The sequence below is a fragment of the Fukomys damarensis genome, unplaced genomic scaffold, assembly GCF_012274545.1.
Source record: "Fukomys damarensis isolate Sample0158 unplaced genomic scaffold, DMR_v1.0_HiC HiC_scaffold_8, whole genome shotgun sequence".
Classification (NCBI taxonomy): Eukaryota; Metazoa; Chordata; class Mammalia; order Rodentia; family Bathyergidae; genus Fukomys; species Fukomys damarensis.
Genome location: NW_022900920.1, coordinates 6,806,356 through 6,831,888, shown reverse-complemented (window position 1 = coordinate 6,831,888; position 25,533 = coordinate 6,806,356). Strand labels below are relative to the sequence as shown.

Here is a 25,533-nt window from a genome sequence, read left to right as displayed (position 1 = left end):
GCGCGGAGAGGGGAGGGAGAGAGAGGAGAGAGAGAGAGAGAGAGAGAGAGAGAGAGAGAGGGAGAGAGAGGGGAGGGAGAGAGGAGAGAGAGACATCTGGGTGGGATTCTCCAAGTATTGCAGGGTCCTTAGGAGACTCCTGTGGTGGGGTCTCAGGGTTGAACCCCACAGAACAATAGGACTGCTCGCCTACTCTGAATCAGTGTCACATGTATGTCCTGAGGGGGAAATAGCACCAAACCAGGCTGATACACTACTGCCACCACCCTGAGGAAACTGGCCTCTGGTGGGAGAGGGAGACAGAACAGTCAGAGATAAACCAAGCACACTCAGGAAACATGCTGTAGTCTGGTCTTAAACATCTCCCAAATACCCATGTTTTGAAGGCTTAGTCCCCAACCCATGGCCCTACTGGGAGGTGGTGGAACCTTTAAGAGACAGAGCTTAGTAAGAGGTCTTCTAGTCAGTGGGGGCAGGCATTATAAAGGGTCTTTGTGGCCGCAGTTCCTCCCTTTATTAAGTCCTTCAAGTCCCAGTCTTGAAATGAAGGGCTTTGCTCCTCCACATGCCCTGTCATTTTATGCTTTCCTCGCTTTGTGCCAGAAGCAATGGGGTCAGCTGATCATAGACTGAGACCTCCAAAACAGTGAACCAAAATAAATCTTTTCTCTTGTAAGATGATTTACCTTGGGTAATTTGTTATAGTAATGGAAAGCTGACTAATACAGAGTATAGAAACTAAAGTGCTGGGATACATGTGCCATGTTTGTCTTAGTGACTAGCAGTCCCAGTAGTGGGGGGACAAGGCTGGGCTGTGAACGAGACAACACCAGGAAACTGAAGAGGTCCCAGCCAAATTTTGCAGGACAGCATCAGGCAGTAGGAACAGAAGCAGATGGGTAGGGCTGGGGAGGGGCCTTGAGGAGGGTGACAGACAGGAGTGGGCCCAGGATTTGTGGGCCAGATTTTGTGCCCCTGTTGGAGGAAGAGGGCAGAGTACCACTTATGAAAGTGGTGGGTCATGATTGGGACTTTGAACAAAGACCCAAAGCTACACTGTATTCTCTTCAGATAGGTCTGAGTGGCAGGAGGTCATGCAGGTGAGGCCTTGAGGGGACTTTCCTTTTATTTTATGTAGATGCCAGTTACTATTTTAGATCTGGTTAGCAAGAAACTTCTACATAGAGATTTTTTTTTCTTTTCTTTTGGTACTGAGGATCGAACTCCAGTCCTTGCGCTTGCAAGGCAGGTGGCAGAACCACTGAGCTAAATCCCTGGCCGACTTTCCTTTTATTTTAAATGTACCAGAGGTGTAGTAGAGGGGCTGAAGATAGTAGAGAGGAGAGGTGAGCTAGGAAATCACATGGCCCTGGAGCAGGCAGCAGAGAGGTTCCAGACTTGGGGTCTGGGTGGAGGTGGAGTTGGCAGATTTGCTGATGTTTTGGGGTAGGAGCCCAGAATAACGGCCCTAGCAAGGTACCACCTGATGGGAGACCATGGAGATGGGCAGGTTAAGTGTGAGAGGTCTCTAGGTGGCTGTTTTTCAGTGTCCTGGCAAGAAGCAGGTGGCCCTGAGGCATGTCTGAGAAAGGTTCACACATTTGCTACCTATAGAAGGAGCCAGGAAGGCCATGCCAACCTTCTGTAAAGGTTGGGGGCAGCCTGGGGAGCAAGCCAGGGCAGGGAGCCGACGTCCATCCAGACTTGAGAGATAGTCACCTCCCCTCAGAGGCTGAGCCATAGACAACTCTCCTGGGCCTGTCAGTGAGATGCTAGGGGCAGCTACACTTCTCCTGTGTGCTGCTGGGCTAATTACTGGCTGAACCCAAGAAGGCCTGAGAATGAGGGGCGGCTTCTGGGAATGAAGCTGGCCTCAGACCTACCTTGGGGGAAAATGGGGCATGGCTCTCCTCATCACCAAGTAGGCTGGTGGTTTAGAGAGGGGCCCAACCAGAGCTGATTTGGGGGATCAGTAGGATAGGGTAAACCTGGATCCTCAGAAGAGAGCACAGGCAAAAGGGGAAATGCCAGGGTTCCCTCCAAAACTTAGAGGCCTGGAAGCCAGGGCAAGCAGTCCTTAAGACAAGAGCAGCCAGGCAAGGCTGGAACCTGTGAGTCTCACGAAGGGGGTCAGTGCCATGTTCCAGTGCTTCCAAGGGGACAGGAGACCACCACAGACCTGTGTGAGCTTCCCTACCCAGCAGGGTGGGAACCTTAGAGGGGTGAAGGCAGTGAGAGCAACCTCCGCTGGCTGCAGGGAGGTCCTTCTGATTCTCTAGCTGCAGGGAAGATTGGAGCATTTCTGGATTGTAGCTGTTCTTTCATCCAGAGCACCTGAGGCCTGCAGATTGTAGTGGTGTAACCACTTAGCCAGAGGTTTACGCGCCTGAATGAAAGGGAAATATCCATTCCACAGTCTTTATTTCCAAAACCTGGAGATTAGACGTCATCTAGAGAGACAGCTTGGCAGGTAAGATAGTTCCCCATTTGCCAAGGGTGTCAGAGAAGGTAAGCACAGCACCCCACTATCTGGGTGAGGAAACAGAGGCTGGTGGGAGTGAGCAGAGCTCGTTCGAATATCCCTGCACACGTGCCCACACTGTCAGTGTGTCACGTGCCCTCATTCTGTTTTCCATGGGACTGTGCAGGTGGAGAAGGCCCCACTAGCTTCCTGGGGCTGTGGTTTCACTTTCCTGCATGGCTGCTCCTAGATAGGCCCAGAGCAAACTTCTGTAAGATGAGCATATCCACAACCTAACTTTCCTGTTGCAGTGCCAGCCATGCATGCTGTAGAGTCTACGGTGCATATCCATATCTCTACCACGTGGGTTTGGGTTTGGGTTTAATTGACATTTTAAGGCACATTCCAGAATGGATGATAGCTCCTAGGTTTGCAAAAAACAAGTTCTCTAAATTTGTTTGAATATATTCAGATTCAGTGGGTGCAGGCATTCAGGGCTCTGGTGACCACAGCCTCTGTTGTATTTCAGGTCAGCAGACTGGAGCGGGAGAAGATCCAAGAGCTGAAGCAGGTGCGTGAACACGAGCAGCGCAAGCACGCGGTCCTGGTCACGGAGCTCAAGACCAAGCTGCATGAGGAGAAGATGAAGGAGTTGCAGGCTGTGCGTGAGGCACTGCTGCGGCAGCACGAAGCCGAGCTTCTAAGAGTCATCAAGATCAAGGACAATGAGAACCAGCGGCTACAGGCGCTGCTCAACACCTTGCGGGATGGCGCACCTGAAAAGGTCAAGACAGTGCTTCTGTGTGAGGCCAAGGAGGAGGCCAAGAAGGGGTTCGAGGTGGAGAAGGTCAAAATGCAGCAAGAGATCTCAGAGCTCAAGGGGGCCAAAAAGCAGGTGGAGGAGGCGCTGACACAGGTGATCCAGGCAGACAAGATCAAGGCTGCAGAAATCAGGAGCGTGTACCACCTGCACCAGGAGGAGATCAGCCGAATCAAGAGGGAGTGCGAGCGAGAGATCCGCAGGCTGGTACGTGGCACACAGCTGGCTGGGCAGCGCAGTGTGGCTCTGGTCACACTGTGACCTGTTTTCTCCACATACACCCCTCACACCCTCCCTGTTGGTTTTGAGGACCTTGGGACTTGAGACTTTAGTTAAGAACACAGAGAGCTAGGCCCCCACAGGGCAGGCAGCACCTCCCATCTCCCCTCCACTGGTATCAGCTGTACTGCCTACTTCCCACTAGGACTAAAACAAGAAATCTATAAACGAGGGCTCTCCAGTTCCCCCAGAAGGGGTTATGAAAGGCCTCTTCTCCCTCTAAGCATCAGGTTAGACTTAAAACTAAACAGAGCTTAGCATGTTGATGGCAGGAATCACATCACCTTAGCCAGTGAATTCTCAGAGTCGTTGGAGTCTTTGGATCCACAAAGTCAAGACCAGGCTGGCCCCAGTGCTGACAAGGTCCCGAGGCTGTCCTGATGTTTCCCTGATGTGGTGGGCGAGTGATTGTGCCTGTTCCTCCTCCCTTAGAGAGTGCGTTTTCTCAGTAATGTGCAGGAAGTGGGGCTTTACCTCGGTGACACAGTGCTGTGCATCCTCATTCTGCACTTCAGCAGAGCCCCCAGGCACTGAGCTACATCCAAAAGGACGTAGAGATCTTTCCAGCTAGGGTGCCCAGGGAAACGACCTTGCTACATTTTTCCTACTTCCCTGGAGCCTTGCTTTGCAGAGTTGGCACCCATGTGGCACCACCATGTGGAACTTTCCAGAAGGGCTGCAGTGCTCCTCTGCACATGGCCAGAAATCGAAAACTGAAAGTTAGGAAGTAAATACGGCTTTGCCATGGTGGACACACGGTGCCCCCAGTCGTGGAAGGCCCTCTGTCGTTTTCCAGGGTGTTCTCTGCTTTATTCCCCCCTCGGGACTCATAAGCTACTCCTGACCCACATACTGGCATCGCCCTTAGCAACCCCAGGATCGGACCCAGGATCCCACAAGTATGAATTAGGTAAATCCCCCACATGACATGAAGTGACATTGCCCTGGCTTGTCTGTCCAGCAAAGGAAAAACAGCAGCTGTGAGGTTGTCCTGGGAAGGTCATTCACTGTCTGGTTCCACACAACACAGATTTGTGTTGCTTGGATTTCATGTTTAAAACATAGGAAATTGACCTTACTTCTTAACCACAGGCTCTGACAGAAAACAGCAGCTCCTTGTCATGACCTCTCATCCCTTGATTTGGGTCCCCAGTAGCAAATGTTCTCATCTGGGCTTGCAACTCCTCCACCTGATTCTTCTGGACTTTACTCTATATTGTCACAAATACGCTTAAGCTCCTTTTCTTCCTTTCCAATGTTAGCTTGGCTGTCTGCACACAGCGTCTCCCTCGCCCTTGCAGGACTTTCCTCTCCCTGTTCCCAGTCTCCCCCTACATTGTATTGGCCACGGTGCTGGAAGGAACAAATACCACACCCAAAAGAGGTACCCGAGGAGCATTAGAAAAGGATAATTTACCCAGACACTGTCCACTCCCAAGCCAGGGAGCTGGGAAGCAAATGTCCCGACTCCCTTTATTTTTTGTGGCTCCTAAGTACCAAACCCAGCCAGAGTCCAACAGGGGGGCAGCACGTGGGCACCTTTGGGCCTGGTGAGAGGGGGAGACTGGATCTAGGGGTAAAAGGAGAACATTTCATCCAGTGCTCTGACTCCACTCGTCTTGGGTTAAACACATTTATTCTGTGGTGCCTCGGTTCATGAGCTTGGCTCTTTCCATGGTCTGAGTTGCAAACCAAGCTGGAAAAGAGCCAAACAAATTCAATGGTTAGGCTTAAAGGTAACCTTATGGGGAGATTTGATTTGGTCCTTGCCCAGTTCAGTTTTCAATGAGAATCGTGTAGAGAACTGAGTTCATGAACCGAATACTGCTTATTTGCACCATTGTCACTGAGTATTGTGCACCCAGGGCCCAGGCAGCAACCTGTGATTTTGATTTTGTTACACTTCCTATACGTTTACTTTTTTTTTTTTTCTGCTTAGTTTTCTAAGTTGAAAACATTGAGAATTCCATTTACCTTTTGAGGGGACACCGTGGAGCACCATGTCTCCTCCTGTCTCCACCCAAACTGCGCTCCCTGCAGCAAGATCCCCATGTCCAGACCCCTTCATCATTGCCTGAAGACCCCTCTCCTCTTTCAGAATCACACCCTCCCATGTCCTCCCTAACCTTGAATCATATTTCTCATTTTCAGGACAGGTTCTCTGGTAGCTTCCTGGAAAATAGAAAGGACGGAGGCCAATTAAAATTTATGAGACCTTGTGCATGTGAACTGTCCTCATTCCAGCTTTACACTTGATATTGTAACAGTGTATGAAATTATAGGTTAGGCAAAATTTTCTGTGAGGAATTTGAAAGCATTTCTGGCTTGTCTTCTAACTTCCCAGAGCCACGGTTGAGAAGTGTGTTAGCATTCTCCTTCTGGATCTTTTTTTTTTTTGTTGTTGTTGTTCTTTGAGACAGGGTCTCACTATGTAGTTTGAGACTGATCTGGAACTCACAGCGATCCTCCTGCCTCAGCCTCACAAGTGCTGGGATTACAGGCATGTGACACCACACCCGACTCTCCTTCTGGATCTTTTGTGTGCCCTGTTTCTCCACCCACAGCTCCAGAAGCTACAGAAGCTACAGAATTCTCTCCTTAAACCCATGGCACCTCTGAAATTGTCTGGTGCTGTGTCCTTGATAGGAATGCTTTCTCACCTGCACCAGGAGGTCAGGACCCTGTGATTAGAACACATGTCCTTCAGCTGCAGAAAATCCACATCATTTTCTTCCCTCTCATCTTTCTATAGCTGCTGTTAGCGTTCAATTCAAATTTTCTTAGTTGTCTGTCCAACCTTGGCTTTGTTGTTGTTGTTGTTGTTGTACTGGGGATCAAACTTGGGACCTTGCACTTGTGAGGCAGGTGGTGGAAATACTGAGATACATCCCTGGCCCCAACCTTGGCTTTTTGATCTGCTTTCTAGGAGCTGCCCTCAACTGTCTTTCTAAGTTTTTTGTTTAATTTTTTTAAAAATTTCAAGCTTTGCGCAGTGGCAGTATCATAGCCAATGGGGTTTATCCGAGGTGCGATTATTGCTAATTGAAAACTTTTCCCAATTTAAAAAAAAATTTCAGCCATCCTACCTCTAATTGTCAGAAATGTTGGCTCTCTGGCACAAAAATGTTTGGCACTGCTCTCTTAACATAGATATAACATTCTTATTTCTTTGAGGATAATAATTTTACTTGGCTGTTTTAAAGAAGTTTTATTCAGTTCCTTTCATTGCTTGTGTTACTTTATAGTTCCTCTAGATTGTTGTCTTTTGTGTCGAGGAGTTCCTTCAGCCTTCCGACCACATCCCTTGTGGGAAAAGCTCACCAGAAGCTGGGGTGTATTAAGGGGCCTGGAACATAGCGCTTTGCTTTAAGTTGAATGAGGAGAAATTCTGCCATTTTGTTGGGAACTTTTTCCTCTTATCTTTTGTATCTTTCCCCAAAGAAAAATTTGACTCCATTTAATAAAGAAAGAAATTAAAGATATCATGCTGGAAAGGAAGAATTAAAACTATCTTTTTGTTATAGGTAACATGAAACACCCTAAGAAATTCACCAAAAAATACTAGAAATGTTAAATAAGTTCAGTAAAATTTCAAAACAAGTCTACAAAAATTGGTTGCATTTTAATATATATTATCCGTACAACATAGCAAAAAACAATGCAAGATAAAATTTTTTAAAGTTCTACCCATAATGGAATAAAAAGAATAAAATATTTAGGAATAAATGTAACAAAAGAAATACAAGATTTATACATTGAAAACCACAAAACATTGCTAAGAGAAACTAAAGGTAAGTTAAGTAAATAGGTATTTTATGTTCATTAATTGTGAGGCTCACTATTATCATGGAAATTCTCCCCAAATTGACATAAAGACCAAACACAGGTGCTTATAAAAATCTCCATAGGCCTTTTTGCAAGCACAGACATACTGATTCTCAAATTTATTTAAAAATGCAGGTATCTTCCCCTACTCTAAGGGATTTTTTGACATCCTCTCCCGCACTCCTAAGACTAGGGATTGAACCCAGGGCCTCATGCGTGCTGAGCAAGTGCTTTCTTTTATCACTGAGCTATGTCTCAGTTCACATGATCTGTGGCATCGTTTTATGATCTAAAGTTTTAAATTTGAAAGGAGTCTAATTTGTTGATCTTTTTCTTTAAATTGGAGCTTCTTCTGTCTTAAGAAATCCTTTTATCCTCACATGAATCTTTATCTTTTTAAAACTGTAAAGTTTTGTCTTTTATGCTGAGCCATTCCCCATCTGGATGACGTGTGTGCATATGCACATGTGTGTGTGTGCGTGCACGTGCGCATGTTGTAAAGGCCCAGTTGTATTTTTTTCCATATGGCCACACAGTTGTCCTAGCAGCCCTTACTAAAAAGAGCTCCCACTCCAGCCTCCTAATGGTACTTTTTTTTTTTTTTTTTTGATACAGGGATCAAACTTGGGACCTTGAGCTTGCGAGGCAGGCAGTGGAACCACCTAGCTAAGTCACTGGCCCTCTGTATTGATACTCTTAGGTGAATGGAGTTTCCAGTTTGTTCCCTCATCTTCCCTCTGTAGTCCCACTATGTATTCACTGCTTTAGCTTTCTGAGAGGTGTTGATTTCTGAAGTGGCCAGTTCTCCCATTTTGCTCTTCTTCAAGAGAACTCTGAGGGGCTGGAAATTTGGCTCAGTGGTTCTGCCACCTTCCCTGCAAGGGCTAGGACCTGAGTTCAATACCCAGCACCAAAAAAAAAAAAAAAAAATAGAACCCTGATTTTTGTTGGTCCTGCAGACTTCTATATAAACTTTATGAAGCATCTCTCAACCAAATTAAAATCTTGGAATTTTTATTTGGATTTTAACCAAGTTGTTAAACTATAGATTTTAATTGGGAATATAATCATAATTCTTATACAAACATACAACCAGCACATGTCAAAGATTTATCTTAATTCACTAATTAATGAAGAAACAGCTGTGACTTGCTAAGGATTCGACCCAGTGAGATTTATGTTCCATGCTTGAAAGCAGTTGTTGCAGTAGCGTGAACAAGATCCATTTGGACATCGATGCACAGGGAATGCTTGCATTGCTAATGATGTTCTGCACATTAACTGTATTTCCCATAAAGCCGTAACGTAACATATTCAAATCAGACACCCTAAGGTGCATCCTTCAAATAGTCCTCAGGGGCTTTGGCATCCCAATAAAAGGATAACCAAGAATCTTCTTGTGCCTGTTTCAAATTCTTCCAGTTTTTGTCTATAGAATCAATAATCAGTTTTTTTGTTTGTTTGTTTGTTTTTGGGTACTGGGGATTGAACTTAGGATCTTGTGCTTGCAAGGCAGGTGCCTGCCACTGAGCTAAATCCCCTGCCCTAAAATAATTAGTTTTGGAAATCTCCTTTAGTCTTCATTTCAATCTTGAGACATAATATTCCGTCAACAACAACAACAAAAAAATCGGTACTTCCCCTGTGAGACCAGTCTCCTTCCTTCCAGCAGGTACAGTATGTTCCATCCCATTGCCTTACTCTGTAGTTCCACCAGATGTCGCTGTTGGCGATCTTTCCTGCAATGAAGGACCGGAGCTTTCTTCTGACCCTTGACCAAGGCTGCCCCACTCAGGTGTCAGGAGTTAACCCTCAGCCACTGTTCCTAGAGACCAAATATATATGTATTTTCTGCCTTGTACAATTTAAATAATGAAAAACGCAAGGGACGTGCTCAAAATGGTGTTCAGAAGATAGTGCTCCAAGAGCATGGGCTGGCATGACTGATCCGTGTGTCCAGTCAGGGTCACCCATGAGTGAGCTAAGCAGGCAAACTAGCCCAGACCTGGGCCAAACCTTCCTGTGACCTTCCAGGACTAGGTTAGGTTACTGTGGGACCCCTGGGTCAGGAGCTCAGCCCCTTGCATTCTCAGCTCTGCTGGCTCAGTGCTAGGTCTCTGTGCCTAGGGTTAGGACCTTGTCTCTTCTCTGAGCCAGGCTGCACCCTTAGACCTTTACCAAGTCCCTGGATCTAGGCTGTCTTTGAGCCGCTTTCCCTCTACTTACTCTGCTTTAGCTCTGCTCCAACCCTGTTCTGGGCAGCTCCCATCCCAGACTTCTCCAGAGATACCTCTGGGCTCCCCATTCCTAGAGAGCCTCCCTCCCCTCGTGTCCCAGGTACACAGCCAGCCAGACCTTCAGACACACTTGCAGAGCGGCTCCAATCCCTACACCTCACATTCTTGTCTCACTTCTTACTCATCTGCACAGTGGGGTCTGGGGTAGTTACCCCACACTTACAATAGTGTTTTTGTTACGAAAGGAGTTGGCAAGTGACACACAGAGAGGCAGCAGAATGGAAGTAAAATAACAAAAGTTTTCTCCATGGATGGGGATCGATGACACCTAATGGTGGTGCCCTGATTGACCCAGTACTGGGTTACAGCTTCCCCTTTTATAGGGTTTTACAGCTTTGATCTCATTCAGGTGGTTACATTACATTTTCACAGTTCACATTGCAGATATTCAAAATATGGTGGCCAGGCAGTTGAATTTCAACCGGGATGCAGCACTTCTGGGGTAGGGGAGGTTACCTTTAAAATTCATTTAGTTATCTACTCTAGCCCAGGGGAAGGAGGTGTGTTTGGTGTGTTTCCTCAGGAAAGCTAACAATGGCTCTTTTCATTTACAAAACTTTTGAGGGAGACTAGAGGCCTTTGGTGCAGGTCAATTCTGAACTAAACAGAGTAAAGGGCAGAAGTTATCTTACATTGTGACATTTCATAGGGTTTTAGCTATTGAAGTTTTCCCTATCATTTTAAGGCCAGAAAGTTCTCTCACAAACTAGGCCCTGAATAAGATTAAAGATGTCCTGAGGAAGAGGCCTCACTGCGTCAATGCCACAGGGAGGAGAGGGTCCTGTACTGGGAGCCTGGGTCTGGCTGTAGTCATGAGGCTTAGCAAGGCCTTGTGCCAACCAGTATTAGGGACTTCTCAAGGGCTCCCCTGTGGAGCGATACTGGCTATGACATTGGAAAAAAATTGATAACCCTTGTTCCTCACAATATCAGGCAAAGATTGTGCCATTTCTCTGCCTGTTGAGTCCTGGCCTGTTCTGGTGTAGCCTCACAGGTCAGGAATTGATTTGTGCTCAAGGGAATAATGACCTGTGGGAGTCTTTCACTATCTGACACTGACCCCTCACTTTTGGACCCCAGGCTAGCGTATATAAACAGGAGCTGTGCCCCCACCTCCAGGAGGGTGACACACCAATTAGTGGACAGGGCTGCAGTGGAGGGAGGGAGAAGCTTGTGATCACATTCCTCCTGCCAGATAGTCAGGGCTGGCTGGGCTGTGAAGAGTGAGGTTACAAGAAGGCTCTGGGGCATTTGACTCCTCCAGATAGCTAGATTGGCCTTAGAACTCCCCAAATATACTTTAATTTGAGGTTCTACCTCCATAACTCTGGCCAGAAAAGTTTTCCATCTTTATTAGGGTCTGCTTTGTTCACCGTTTAGTTCCCAGCACCCCCAAAGCAGGTAGCTGGTAAATATTTGTTGAATAGCATTCCACTTGAGCCCAGGCTACACCACGCTTGCTCATCAGAGCCAGCTTAGTCACTTTCTTATAACTGGGACAGAACACCTGATACCCACAACTTAAGAAAGAAAGGTTTCTTTTGGCTCATAGTTTCAGTCCATCATTGGCTGGCTTCAAGGTAGAACAAATGGCAGAGGAAATGGTGTTCAACCCAGGAAGCAAAAAAAAGAAAGGAGAAGCTAGGGACTTCACTCTTCCAGGTCACACCCCTAGTGACCCATGTTCAACCCAGCCATGCCTCCTAACAGCAAATCAGCTATAGCATTTCCATGATACAATCACTTTTCAAATATATGAAGCTTTGGAGGCCACTTGAATGTTTTTTCTGAGACATGGTTTCACTATGTAGTTCAAGCTGGCCTTGAACTCATGATAATCCTCCTCCCTTAGCCTCCCAAGTACTGGGATTACAGCCATGTGCTGTCACTCCCAGCTTTGGGGCCATTATAAAATTCTACCTCTGGCCCCCAAAGACTCATCCATTTCATTATGTAAGATGCATATGGTCCATCTCTAAGAATCACCAGTTTTTTCGGCAGTTCTGAAAAGTTAAAGACCAAAATCTCCTCTGAGACTCAAAGCAAACTTCTAGCTATGAGGCCCTATTTAAAAAAAGCTTACAATGGCACAGGGTAAACATTCCATTCCAAAAGGAAATATAAAGTGATAGAAAGCAATAGGACCAAAACAAAACTGAAACCCAGCAAGGAAAAGATTAAATTCTATACCTCCATGTTCAGCACCCATGTCAGGTTGTGGTGAGATGTGATCTTAAAATGGCTTGGGCAGTCTCACCCTATGGCATTGCCAGTTGCTCCCACATAGCCTCTCTCTTGGGGTGGCTCTGCTTACTGTCTGCAGCTGTACTCAGTAGACATTCCACATTCTTGGCATCTCCAACTTTCTGGGATCTCTATTGTACTTTTGGCTTTTCTATCATGGCTTTGTTGTGGAAGGAACTGGTAAATGACACACAGAGATGCAGAAGTGGGTAAAGCAAACAAAAACGTTTTCTTTGCTAGGAAAGGGTCAGCCTGCACCAAAGGCTGAGACAAATGACCAACCCTGGGCTGGGTTACAATCTTTTATAGGAGTTTTACAATCACGACCTCATTTTAGGTGATAACATTCTAATTCCCACAGTTCCAATCACAAATCATGGTCACAAGACAGTTCAGTGTTAACCCAAATGTAGCATTTTCTTTCAGGATGTTTATCTTTAGCTATTCCAGCCCACAAGAATGGGGGTCAGGGTTAGGAAAGCAGGACTGGTGACATCCCTTTCATCTTAACTCCTTTATAGTCATGGTTTACAGAAAGTTTTAGGACTTAGAGACTGCTACCTTAGCTTGAACACCTGGTCTCACCCTGGGATGCAGCTAAGCACCTCCAGCATCTGTTAATTTTAAACTGGAGCTACATGCCTTTAAGCTGTAATGGTGAAACCTCAGGTATTTTGTTAAACAAACAAAGCAAAGCAAATTACAGAAGCAAAAGACAGTGGTTATTCTGTGTTTTCTTTAACATTTTGTAGATTTCAGACTATTTCAGAAGTTTTCTATCAGCTTCTCAGGGGCACATTGTCTAGCCTCTAAGGCACTCTTCTGAAATCTGAATGGAAGCCTCCATGACCCTACAACTCTCTCATTATACATGCCTATAAAACAAGTAAGACAAAGATAATACCAAGGTTTACTGGCTAGTGCAGTAGTCAGGCCCCTTTGGACCATGGCTACAGAGGCTTCTGAGTGCTTGGATGGCTGATTACTATGGAATGAATCCTAGGGCACCAATTTCCCGGTGGCAATTTTAAGCAAAGAGCCAGAGGCTCTTTTCTCAAATGAAAGCTTTATGGTTTTATAAAGTTGAACCTGTGAAGGGTGAGTGTCTTGCTGATTCCTGAGAGGCCTTCGAGACATCTTTCCTATCATTCTAATGCAAAGCACTTGGCTTATTTTTTGTTTTTGTTTTTGTACCCGGGATCAAACTCAAGCCCTTCATGCTTGTGAGGCAGGCGCCAGAACCACTGAGCTAAATCCCCAGCCCACTTGGCTTATTTTTAATGCTAATATTTTAGCAATTAAGCTATATGGGAAAATTATGCTTTATGGGAAAACAGAAAATTTTTCATATAGGCTTTTTGCTCCTGATTCTTACTGTAAATCTAGCTGAAAGTAGCCATAAGTATCCATGTTACAGCCTAGTTCACTGCCCACAAGCTCAGTCTCCCACAAAATTTCAGAACTTGGGGAAAAAAGGAAAACAATTTTCCTGTCAGGGAATAAGTCACATGACCTCTAGTTTAACTATTGATGGAGTCCTTCCTAACTGGAACCTTATAAGTCTGGCTTTTACTCTTTGCATTTCTATGAGCATTCTGGTTTTCTGAGCTTCAACCAGAATCTCCTATCAAGCTTGGGTGATAGCATTCTAGGGTTTCTCTAGCAGTCTTCTCCAAAATTTCCACATTCGTCCTGTGAACCAGTTCCAAACACTTTTGAACCGCATGGTCAGGTATATTCACAGCAACAACTCCACTTCTCTGGTATCAAAATCTGTCTTAGTTATTTTCTTGTTGCTGGGACAATATGCCTGACACAACTTAAGGAGAGGTTTTTTTGTTTTTTGTTTTTAATTGAGTTCATTGGTACAATCTAGGTATACAAAACAGTTACATTCATTACTGGGATCCTGTACCTTCACATGACAGGTCTTGGTTCTCATTTTTTCCCCTTGTCCATGCCCTTCCTTCACCCCCTCCTCCCCTCCCCATTTACAAACACTTTATTTCCATTTTTTCATTTTCTCTTTTTTTCTTTTCCCTTATTCCATTTCCCCTACCCTTCCCACTTTCCCTACACCTTTAGCCCTTTTCTTCCTATTCCACACTATTAATTATCCCATTGGGATCTTGTGTACTATTATAGTTTTTCACACCAGAGAGACTATTCGGTATTTACACATGTGTGACTTATTTAAGAGTATATCCTCAATATGTATCTATTTTCCTATGAATGACTCTAATTTCTCATAGGAGAGGTTTATTTTGGCTCATGTTTTCAGTACATAGTCAGCTGGTTCCAAGGTAGAAAAAGAATGGCAGCAGAAAATGGCGGAAGAAAAGTGCTCAGCCCATGGCATCCAGGAAAGAGAGAGAGAAGTGAGAGGCTAGGAATAGTAATATACCCTTCCAAGTCACAGCCCCACTGAACTACCTCCAATGAGGCCCCACCTCCTAACAATAAGTCAGCTATAGCAGCAACCCATGATTCAGTCGCTTTTGAAACATATGAAGGTTTGGGATGGGGCCATTTTAGAGCTAAACCATAACATGATCAGAGTCTGATATAAGTGTTACCTGGAGGAGTAACCTGGTAGGGCTCAAAGCCTCATAGAGAAAAGGAGACAGAGGGGAGCATGGTAAGGACATGGCCACTCTACATCCCCAGACTGCACCTAGTAGCTTCTGGAGCCTCAACACACCTATGGGAGAGACCAAGTTACCCAGTGTTCAGTAACTTGACAATCCCACCCAGAAGGTCACAGTGTGAGGTCTGGCTGGTCAGATCTGCCTCTCCACTCCTGCACATATCAGAACAGCTCAGGCAAGAGTATTGGGACACAATCTCCAGGTAGAACCTCTCTGGCAAAGCCTGATCAACACCATTTTTAGCCCCCAGAAATTCTGCTGTAACTCTCCCTTCCCTAATTTTACAGAGGTCCCTGGAGATGATTCTTCTTCTGTGTGCATCCTATACAGGTTTCGAGAAAAGATGTGTTGCTGGTGGTTTTCTTGGTCAGATTTTTCATGTATATCAGAGTGAAATGGAAGGAGAAAATATTTGACACCCAAAGGTTCCGGTTTGTTTGCTGTGATGTCTTCTGTAAGCTTAGGCTGGGATGACCATGTTACACCCCCATCTTCTTGGAGCTTTTAGCCTGTGACACACTGAGGAAGAGCTGTGCTCTACTGCAGTCCCTGGAGACAGCCACACATTTGTGCAGGGTTATTACTGAATCTGAGACAGCTTTTCTGTGCATGCAGTTACTGCACACAATGCATTTGCTAAAATACAAGCTCAGGTTGTTATTAAAAATTCTATAAAACTGAAGAATTACCAGCAAAATGCAATTTTTTCTGTCTCATAAAAATCTGTGATTTGTAATATTATCCCCTCCTCCATTTTTTAGGCAGCTAGTTAATGTTGAATGCTAATATACAACAGTAATTAAAACCTCGTAAAAAGATAGCTATAAAGATAGATTGATTCCTCCCAAAGTGTTACTTGCTGGGGTAGATTGGTAGGCTGGAAGCGTAGCCTGTTCCTGCATTTCCACAACTTTTGTTTTACCAGAAGTTTTACCTCAGGTAAGTGCCCAGGAATTTGAAGGCCCTTCCTCTTCATTGGACCCATATAGAGTTCAAACACAAATTTTTACTCAAAAATGGGATGCAACAGCAGCTTTTTCAGAGTCCCCAGTAGTTCCTTGGTGATGCTTTAGATTTTGCCAAAGATTTCTGATTGCAAATCCAAGCCAGCCACAGATAGATGATGCCAAGATCATGGCTTATTTATTTGATCCCTGGGAGCAAATCCTTGCTGGTGCAGATGTGTGCCCCTCTGTACAAAGTGAGAGAGGTCCCCAGGGGTAAGACTCTTTGCCAGAAAGTATCTATCTACAGCTGCCTGGCCTCCAATGTCCACTGAGCCATCTCTTGGGATACATTGGGAAGAACCTACATCTCAACACCCAGGCTTTACCCAAACCCATTCAACCAGAACTTCCGGAGCCTGGGCATCAGGATTTGTTCCTCTACACATTTTGTGAAAACATGGAAATAATGTCTGTACAGTAAATGAAAAGCTTTATGAATTTTGGCATCTATTCACCATACAGCCACCACTGAGATCAGACTCTGAACACCTACAAACCCCTTCTTAGCCAAGACCCCTTCCTTCCCATTAATTGCTTTTGCTTGTCTTTGCCTCCATACGAACCATATCATAGAGCGTGTGCTGCATGGGTCTGTCACAGTGTGTTCAAATGGCCTTCAGAGAAGGCCAAATGTGTTTCCAATTTTGCACTATTAGGAATACTTCTTTCACGCCCTGGGTGACCACATATTCTTACACTTCTGGTATCTGTAGGGCAGAGGCAATGTGTTAGGTCACAGGGAGAGCAAATGCTTAGCCTACTAGAAGATTCTGACAGCTTTCCAAGGTGGGTGAATCAACACCCTCCTCTGTCTTCGGATAGGGTCCCATTCTATTACACATCCCTGCCAGTGTCAGTATTGCCGTTCATTCAAACAACAAAAAAGAAATCTCACCATTCTTGTGGCTGCTTGCACGTTGTCTTTTGTAAAGCATCTGTTCACATCTGTGCCCATTTTTCACTTGGAGTATGTGTGTTTTCTTGAGTGATTGTATGAATTATTTCTCAAAGTCTGTCAGATGAGTGCAGTGCACCTGTCTTCCTCAGTCTGTGGCTAACCCAAGCATATTCTCAGTGATGCCTTTTGATGAACAAGAGCTCTTAATTGTAAGGAAATCCAATTTATCACTTCCTTTATGTGCTGTTTGTGTCCTGTTTAAAAGACCTTTGTCTGTCTCAGCACATACAGATATTTTTGTGTAGGCTTCCGGATGATTTTGGGGGAGGGATTGAACTGAGGACCTTGTGCCTGCAAGGCAGGCTGGGGTACCACTGAGCTAAATCCCCAGCCCTCTGGATGATGTTTTAAACATTTAATTATATCATCCATCTAAAATTAGCTTTTGTGAGTGCTTTGAGACTGGGTAACAGGGCTCTTTCTCCTCTCACTCAGCACCTCATGAAGCCGCTCCAGGATCCTTCCTCCAGAAAAATGAGCACCCTCTAGAAAACACACCACATCCTTCCTCACCTCCCACATATCCACTGGGAAGCAGCTGCCTCCTCTGGCGTGTCAGACACATTGGTGTTCAGATTACCCATGGACAGAGCTTATAGGCAGGGAGAGTCCCCTGACATGCAGATCCTTCTGGAAGAAGAAGGTGGAGGTGGAGTGAGCCACCTCTGTCATGGGGGAGGTCCCATTACTTGGATCAGGTGGCCTTTGCAGATTAGGGCACTTGTCCTTCTCTGAGTACCCTTGCTATACTCTGCTGATACTTAAGCAGAGACCCTGTGTGTAATACTCAGGCACAGCCAGCACAGGTGGGAGCAGCCACAGCTGAAAGTAACCCACCAGGGTGATGCATCCTGTGAGACAGGCATCCTTGATGAGCACTGTGTACATTGGACCTCAGCACTGCAGGATGGTGGCTGGATCATGTCCGGATTCTTCACCATTAGCATGGGTGCTTGTAAAGTGCTATCGCCAGGCTACACCCTGTGCAGGGGGTGAGCTAGACGTCTCCCTATTGACTCTGATGCACATGGTCCTCTGAACTCCACAGCCTTATGGAGAGAAAGGGTCAGCTGCTACTCAGTGTGCCAGAGCGTTCAGCCTGCGGCAGTACTAGCAGACACTTGGTTAAACCCCTTGCAAGAGGGGAGCCGTGTGCGTGGATGTGGGTCTGCACGTGCAGGAAGCCTCCAGTCCTGCATTCCCTGCCACAGCTTTACAGGCTGCTCACACGAACACTGCCATCGCATTACCCATGTTCGTATGTGTGCTCTGGCTCAGAAGCAGCTCATTTTGAGTAAGGATCTGTCCAGCTCCACAGAGCGTTTCGACCTGGGCCAGATCTAGCATCCTGCAGGCACACACTGTCCTTCCCACCAAGACCTCAGGCCTAAGATAGAGGAAATAGAACACAGATGTACACACTAGGCTGAGAAATCTTGCTGTGAAAGACCCATGGCTCTGGGAGATTTTGTCACGAACTCCCAAGTGAGCATCCTGTGCCTGCATGACAGCGCTGTTCCCACCCTTCCTTGGTGGGGGTCCCTGCGGCTCTGTGTGGGCAGACTGTCTACCTTCCTGCCTGGTGGCTTCACACACAGGTTGGCCCTGTAAGCCAAGCAGGCTCCCAAGGGGTCAGTGGAGCCTCACTTTTTTGTTTCCTGGTGGAGGAGATATGATGTTAATAAATGTCTGTGTTTAAGTGCAAGGCCCCAGAGCAGATCTGCCTACTGATGTGGTTTCCGCTTTCACTGGCTACTTTGTCTCACTAATTGGCTCTGCTACCTCTTTCCATACTGCTGTGTGTGCCAGTAAACAGGAATTTAGCAATTAAGGATTTTTTGTATTCTGCTCTGTTCATAGCTTGCCTGGGAATTTGTGATCTGGGTTAATTAGACATCTCGTCTCTTTGTTTCCAAGCTAACTTGAACAGATGGCTGACTTATTCACTTATTTTAACCTTAAACAGTAAGCAGAACAGCAAGAGGCCTACTCTGCTTCCTTATTTGAAAATATGGTTTGAACTGAGTTGTTCTCCCCCAGAGATATTGTCTTCTTCTTGTAAATCTAGTGCTATTTCTAGCCCAGAGCACCCAAGTTGCACCTTCTGTCCATGTGCGTGGTGCACTTGGCAGGATGCACCTGAAACTATGCATGAGTATATGGAGCTGCCCCTGTGAGAGGCCCTGAATGCAGGCAGGTGGTAGCTGTGTGTGGAAGGGTTTCTCACTCCCATTAGAAGGCAAATGCAAAGAACAGCACCCTTTAGAGAAGGTGGTCAATGGTACAGAAGCCTCACTGGGACCAGCCTGGCCAGCATGCAGATCCTAGGATGGCACAGACATGCTGGGCGTCTGCCTCCTGGAGCGTGCCTGTCCAGATGCCCTCAACACACCCTGAAAACACTGGCTTGCAACGAGATTTGTAGGAAATGCAGCTTTGCCTGAAACCAGCTGTGCACCTCTCCAGCTTTGTAGCTACGCCCCAGAGCCAGGAGAGGCTGATGGCAAAGGATGACAGCAGTAGCCCCACACACCACCCAGCCCTCCTCTGACCTGGCACTTCTCAGAGATGGTGAGCAGTCAGGGCTAAAAGGGGCTTTGAGAGCTTTCAGTCCAGGACTCCTATTCATCACTTTCATCCCTGCCACATACAGAAGAGATTTGCCCATTATACCCTCCATGTTGGTGTATATGGCTGATTTGGGGTGTTACCCTGCTCTGCCCAGTGCACAGTAAGAAGCAAGAGCCATGGGAGACTTCCCTCAACCCTACCAGATCATGCCTGTGCCCATGGGCACTGAGAGTATGCATGGGGAGTCTTGTTGGACAGCCAGGGAGGTGGTGCAGGGGTATACAGAGCCTGGGTCCTCTCAGGAAGGAGCCCTTAGCTGACAACAGACTGGGATAAACCAGCTGAGTCCAGGTGGCCCAGGGCCAGGGTGTGGTACAGCAGCCTGGGGTGTGGAATACCTGTCTCTCATTTAGGATGGTCTGCTTTGCTTCTGGTCTCCCAACCCAAGATGCTGGCAGGGCTGCTGCTATGGGGACCCCTTCCGATGTCACTTTGCCTGTTTCTATAGTAACTGAAGATCTGTACTTTGCCTGCCTGTGTGATTGTGTTCTGTTCTCCTTGTAGATGGAGGAGATAAAATATAAAGACAGAGCAGTCTTCGTGCTGGAGAGAGAGTTAGGGGTTCAAGCCGGGCATGCCCAGAAACTGCAGCTCCAGAAAGAGGCTCTAGATGAGCAGCTTTCCCAGGCCAGAGAGGCTGAGCGGCACCCAGGCAGCCCCAGACGGGAACTTCCTTATGCAAGCGGTGCAGGAGATGCCTCAGACCACTCAGGAAGCCCTGTAAGCACCCCCAGGCCTCACCCCATCTGGCCCAGAGTCTCAGACACACAGCACCATGTGGCTGCATAGCCCATGTGGGCAGCTCCCTGGCCCAAGCCCAGGTGGACAGCCCTTGATGCCCTCCAGTCAGCCTCTGAGACTTTGCTTTATTAGCTATGGTTAAGAGGGCTAGTAGACTGTCTCCTTTTTCCAAAAGCAACCGCTAATCTTTTGCCTCCTGGCTCCCCATGTAGATTAAGGGTCCTTGATACTTGTTACCCTTGGCTGGTGGGAAATGAGGTGCTTGGAACATGTGCTGCGTCCATCCCCATGTGCACAGGCTTCTGGCTGCCACCCACCCTCCTCTCCAACTTGGCCCCTCTTGCAGTTGTTTTTGGCACTCACATCACCAGTCACACTGCCACCTGCTTTTCATGTGACCATGCCACCTTCTGCTCCTCCATGAGCTGTAAATGACCATGCAGGTCTGCTGTCCGTCATACAGGATGCAAGTCCATCCATCTCCTCATCGCTGCTCCTCATCCAGATTCCTTTGCATTGGTCTGCAATATCCTGGGAGTTCTAAATCCATGGACCCTTGACACGGTCCCTCTGCGTCATTGGTCCCTCTGGGTCTTTGGTCCCTAGCCTCTCCTGCACCCATTGAATGAGGAACTCGAGCCATGTCCAGTACCTTCCTGGACATTCTTTTATGTAATTAGAGGACCCCAGCAGGAAAACTGTTTGAGCTGAGCCAGCTGTGGGACAGTGACATTATAAGAACAGAGAACAGCATTTTGTGGTCATTGCAAACAGCTTAACTGAGTTAGAACCATCCCCTCCTGCTCTGGTGCTTTGTAGACTATTACATTCACTCCAGAGATTGAAACTGGATTAAAATGTTTTCACTGACTTTAAATGGTGTTCCAGTGGCAAAAGTGACCCTCTAGAAACTCAATTTGAGGGAGCACACTTGTTGGGAAAGCAACTTTCAGAAGTCTGTAATGTGTGTCTTTTCCTGTGCCCGTCCTATGGAAGTGACTTGCCTGCTGACAGGTCAGGCAGGCCCCTGTCTGCAAGATGCAGCTAGGCAGCCACAAAGAAAGCCTGTAACTGGTCCTCACCACTCTTGTGTGCTGGCATTTGCATGCTCTTGACCTCCACATTTGCATACTTCCAGACATTTCTGCTTCAGTTCTGTCCTCATCTTGCAGTTTTGCGGTGCATGGGCTCAAGGCATAGTATCTCTCCCAGGAGAGTCCACATCCACCAGCAGCCAACTGGAAGCAAGGGCAGTCACCATGCAGAAGAATTTGGTTTCTATAGTGGGTTGTGTTTGCAAACATCTTACATATCTGTATCTAGGAACAGTTATTTGCAGTTGATTTTTGTTTTAGGAACAGCAGTTGGATGAAAAAGATGCCCGGCGCTTCCAACTTAAAATTGCAGAGTTAAGTGCTATCATTCGTAAACTGGAGGACCGCAATGCCTTGCTGTCAGAAGAAAGGAATGAGCTGGTGAGTGGTGAGGTGGAGGATCTTTGGGTCTTACAGGTTTGTGGCTGAAGCATGAGGAAATCTGGGGCGTGTCTACTTCCAGACCTCTTTGGGGAAAGGACAAGTAACGCTAACAAGGGCCAGCCTTGCATATAGGCTTCTTCACTCTTTCAGTAAATTTATTAACAAAAATAGGGGTGGGCCAAATTTGGTCCCCATGTGCTGGTTGGCTGGCCCCTGCTCTGTGTTACTGGAGCTCTGCGTGTGACCTGGCATGTGTGAGGAGGCTGCCTTTCCATGTAGCTGTCACTGTGAGTCTTCATAGCCATTGAAATTTCTTAGTGACTTGATCTCCTGGAGGGGTATGAGAGCTGCTCAAAGTGTCTGGAAGAGTCAAAGGGGCCTCTGTAATTTTACTGTTATTTTACAAATAATATGGGTCCCAGAATGCTTTCCTCAACTTTATCCCCATTCAAAAATCACCTGGGTCTGCATGCCTGGAGTCGGCCTGGGGTCTCCACTAGGGGCCTAGGAAAACTTTGCAAATACAGATGGCCCTGTGTGTCTGCTGGTTCTGTATCTACAGGTTCCACATCTGTGGCTTCAACCAACAGTGGATCAAAACTATTTTTAAAGTTCATCTCTACTTAACTTGCATTGTCTTTTGGCCCTGGCATTATTCTGTAAGCAATACAGGGTAACATCTATTTACAAAGCATTTACATTGTATTAGGTAGTATAGATAATCCAAAATTATTTCACATTTACAGGAGTATACGTGTAGATTATGTACAAATAGTACACCCTCTGCTTTATAGAAGGGACTTGAGCATGTGCAGATTTAGGGGTTCTTGGTGTCCTGGCACCAAGACCCTGAGGAGACAGAGATGGCCCTAGTGGGTTGGTAATCCTGTCTTTGAGGTGAAGCTTTATCTGGTCAGTTTGTTGACTATGAGTAGAGACGTATCAGTTTTCTGTCACTTAAAAAAATCATCTTGCCTAATTAACTTTTATTTCAGTTAAAGCGTTTAAGAGAAGCTGAAAGTCAGTACAAGCCATTACTGGATAAAAACAAACGCCTTACTCGGAAAAATGAAGATTTGTCTCACACATTACGGCGAATAGAAAGCAAGTTGAAATTTGTCACCCAGGAGAACATGGAAATGGTAAGGACCCACCAGGTGGCAAGGCAGCACCTATGCTCAACCCAGCCAACAATGCCCTCTACTTCTCTGTGTTATCTAATGAGACAACAGAGTCTGCCAGGCACTGGGACCTCAGGGTCAAGTCTGGTCTCGTGGGCAAGGAACCAAGATGAGCCTTCTTGTAAGAGAGAAGCCTCAGATAAGAACTGATCATGGGAAGGAAGTGTGTTGTGCCTGCTAGGGCCGAAAGGCAGAGCTAAGCAGGCCATTAAGCCAGTCACACACCCCTTCCCATCTAGGCCTCTCTGCCCAAGTCCAGTGCCAGGGATTTGGGCTAGTGAGGTCCCAACTCTGAAAATCCCAGATGAAGTGACAAGAAGCCCTAAGATCCTGGCCATGGAGAGGGTCAGAAGGAGTAGGTTTGGCACAGAGCCTTGGTTAAGGGAAGCTCCACTCTAGCCTTGGCCTCTTAAGTTTTACCACATGTAGTTAGTGGTGTTTTCAAATTCCTTCTGGCCGCAAGGTCCCCAGTGGCCATGAAGCAAGTTCGCCCAAAGAGTATTTCAGCATGATTGGGGGTGGGGGCAGCTGCACGAATGCCCTCAGGCCCTTCCTGATAGAAAGGCCTTTTCTCTTCAACCTGTGCTATGGGCTCTGGAGAAGGTCACAGGTGCAAGTAGCTCTACAGTCTCTTCCTGAGGGGTGCAGTGGGATCCCCTTCTGGACAGACTTGGGCTGTGTGTGATGTCTAGGCTCCACAGCCCTGCTCTAACTGTGGGGACCAGCCAAGACATAGCCTTCAGTTTTCCCTGGGCTCTGCAGCCAGCTGCTCCAAGGCCTGAGCAGAGCAGCCTGCAGCCAAGGTGACCAAGAGCTGCTCCTGCAGGCACAACGGAACGACCCCAGCTCTACCGTCCAGCCAGACCACGTTCCTGCCACTTGTGACACAGCCCACTTGGTGTTTCAGAGGCAGAGAGCCGGGATCATCCGGAGACCCAGCTCCCTAAACGACCTTGATCAAAGTCAGGATGAGAGGGAGGTGGACTTCCTGAAGCTTCAAATTGTAGAGCAGCAGAGCCTCATTGATGAGCTCTCCAAGGTGACCACATACCACACACTCCTGCCGTTCCTTGCCTCCCCGGGGGTGGAGATGGAGGGAAGGAAAAATGGGCAAGCATTTGTGGGGCCATCTCAGGCTGTGTCCCCTGCTATGGTCACTGTTCAAGGTAGTCCTCCCTAGACAGCTCTGTCCTAGTTGTCTCCTCTCTACTCTACTCCTTGGAGTCCCAAGGCTAACAGCACTGTCTGTGTTAGTAACAAATCACCATAGTCTAGGTGACTAAAAATCCTGCAGTTTATCCTCATAATTCTAGAGTCCACAAGTCCAAACATCAGGTGTTTAGAGGGGAGTGTCAGTAAGGCAGTCTACCCTGGTCATGCCTAAGCTCTGATTTCTTTTCTTATTGAATAACACAGTGATCATCAATCTCAACAATAACAGGATTTTACAAGAGAAGTAGGAAAAGCATGAAATCTTGGTCAGTTACATACACATAATTGCAATTTCTGAAGGTCTCTTTCTCCTGCTGCCCAGTGAGCAGAAGGCCCATCAGCCCTGAACAGAAGTTCCTGGGGCTTGGAATGTTCAGGCAGCCCTCAGGAGAACCACTCCAAAAAGGAAAAAGGATAGTTAGGGTGGAACCTCCTCCCTCTCATGAGCAACATGATTCTGTGGCTAGGGTGCAATGGGGATTCTAGGGTCACTCCAAGGCTCTGCAGGCCCCTACAGGAGCAAAGTCTGCACCTTCTATTCTATAACATGCTGTTTTCTTTCCCTAGACCCTTGAAACTGCCGGCTATGTAAAGAGCGTGTTAGTAAGTACCAATCTGTGTCTCTCTCCGTACCTGACAGCCCCCTTGTCTTGTGGTGGCTGGCCACGGGGCCTACTCTGTGCTGATGGTTCCTTGCAGTGTAAACAGAAGCAGCTGTCTAATCACAAGTGTGGACACTGTTTATGGGGCACAGGAGAATTCTGGGCCATCAGATCTCCAACATCCCATGTCTTCCACCAGCCCCCAGCCACTGCCCACAAGGTGCAAACTGAACAGGAGCTGATGGCTGATGGAGGGCAGTGAAGGAGCACAGAGCCCACATAAGTGGAGGCTCACGAGTCTCAGGCTGGCAAAGAGGAAGAGCTACCCCAGGCTTCTGTGCAAAATACCCTGTGTTTATGACCACAGGGACAACCTACCAGTCTTAAGGCCACTTCTACGCCAGTCCACATGACAGGGTGGAAACATTATGAATAAACTGTTGGAGCTGTTCAGCTACTTAAAAAAACCTCTCTAACTGGTTTTTGCAGGAGCGTGATAAGCTTTTAAGGTATCGGAAACAAAGAAAGAAAATGACGAAACTCCCCAAGGTAAAGGAGGGAACACTGGCATGCGCACACATAAAATTCAAGTTGGCAGAAATACACTTGGGAATGATTCTTTCTTTGGAGATGAAAAGAAAGTAATTTTATTACTTCTAAAAGTTGTTATTCTGAAATAACTAAAATAGTATTCAAAGTAAATATCCTGGACATAATTTAAAATTTTGCTAACTCAGATCACATCAATCTAGCTGAAAACAAAGAAATATTATGTTTATTTGGGGCTCATAAGGGTTGCCATCCAGGAGACACTAAACTCAAGCAACCTTGAAATGTGCTTTAAGGTTTTACACCAAGTAGTGCCTAGATTTGTACCTCAAACTGTTTGTCAGGAGTGCTGATTGTTCTGGCAGTTTACTTAAAAAGGATTGTGCACAGCCTCAGTCTCTGGGCAAGTCAGGGAGGAAGTGAGTGGTTTCACCACTTTAGCTGATGAGTTTGGATCCAGAAGTTTCAGTGCAGCCAGTTCTTGAGGTCAGCGACTTGTGTGGGCTGCAGCAGCCTGTGTCCACAGCCCACAAAGGCCTCACACAGCAGACCTGCAACCCTAAGAAAGGTGAAGCCCTAGGGGACTTTCTCTGGAGCAAA

At 46.6% G+C, this 25,533-nt stretch overlaps 1 protein-coding gene and 1 pseudogene across 13 annotated transcripts in view; both read left to right on the top strand.

Moving 5' to 3' along the window:
* Window positions 1-25,533, top strand: part of Jakmip3 (Janus kinase and microtubule interacting protein 3) — a 140,159-nt gene that overhangs the window by 74,580 nt on the left and 40,046 nt on the right. For 7 of the 13 annotated variants that reach the window (XM_033761336.1, XM_033761335.1, XM_033761337.1 and 4 more), the window contains exons 3-9: window positions 2,991-3,488; window positions 19,675-19,890; window positions 21,267-21,386; window positions 22,385-22,531; window positions 23,397-23,609; window positions 24,350-24,385; window positions 24,874-24,933. In XM_033761336.1, coding sequence (XP_033617227.1) covers window positions 2,991-3,488; window positions 19,675-19,890; window positions 21,267-21,386; window positions 22,385-22,531; window positions 23,397-23,609; window positions 24,350-24,385; window positions 24,874-24,933 — 1,290 coding nt within the window. The remainder of the gene's footprint in view (window positions 1-2,990; window positions 3,489-19,674; window positions 19,891-21,266; window positions 21,387-22,384; window positions 22,532-23,396; window positions 23,610-24,349; window positions 24,386-24,873; window positions 24,934-25,533) is intronic. The other 6 variants (XM_019207068.2, XM_019207067.2, XM_033761340.1 and 3 more) reach the window with 4 other exon arrangements.
* On the top strand, window positions 6,542-6,690 carry LOC117285332 (annotated as a pseudogene).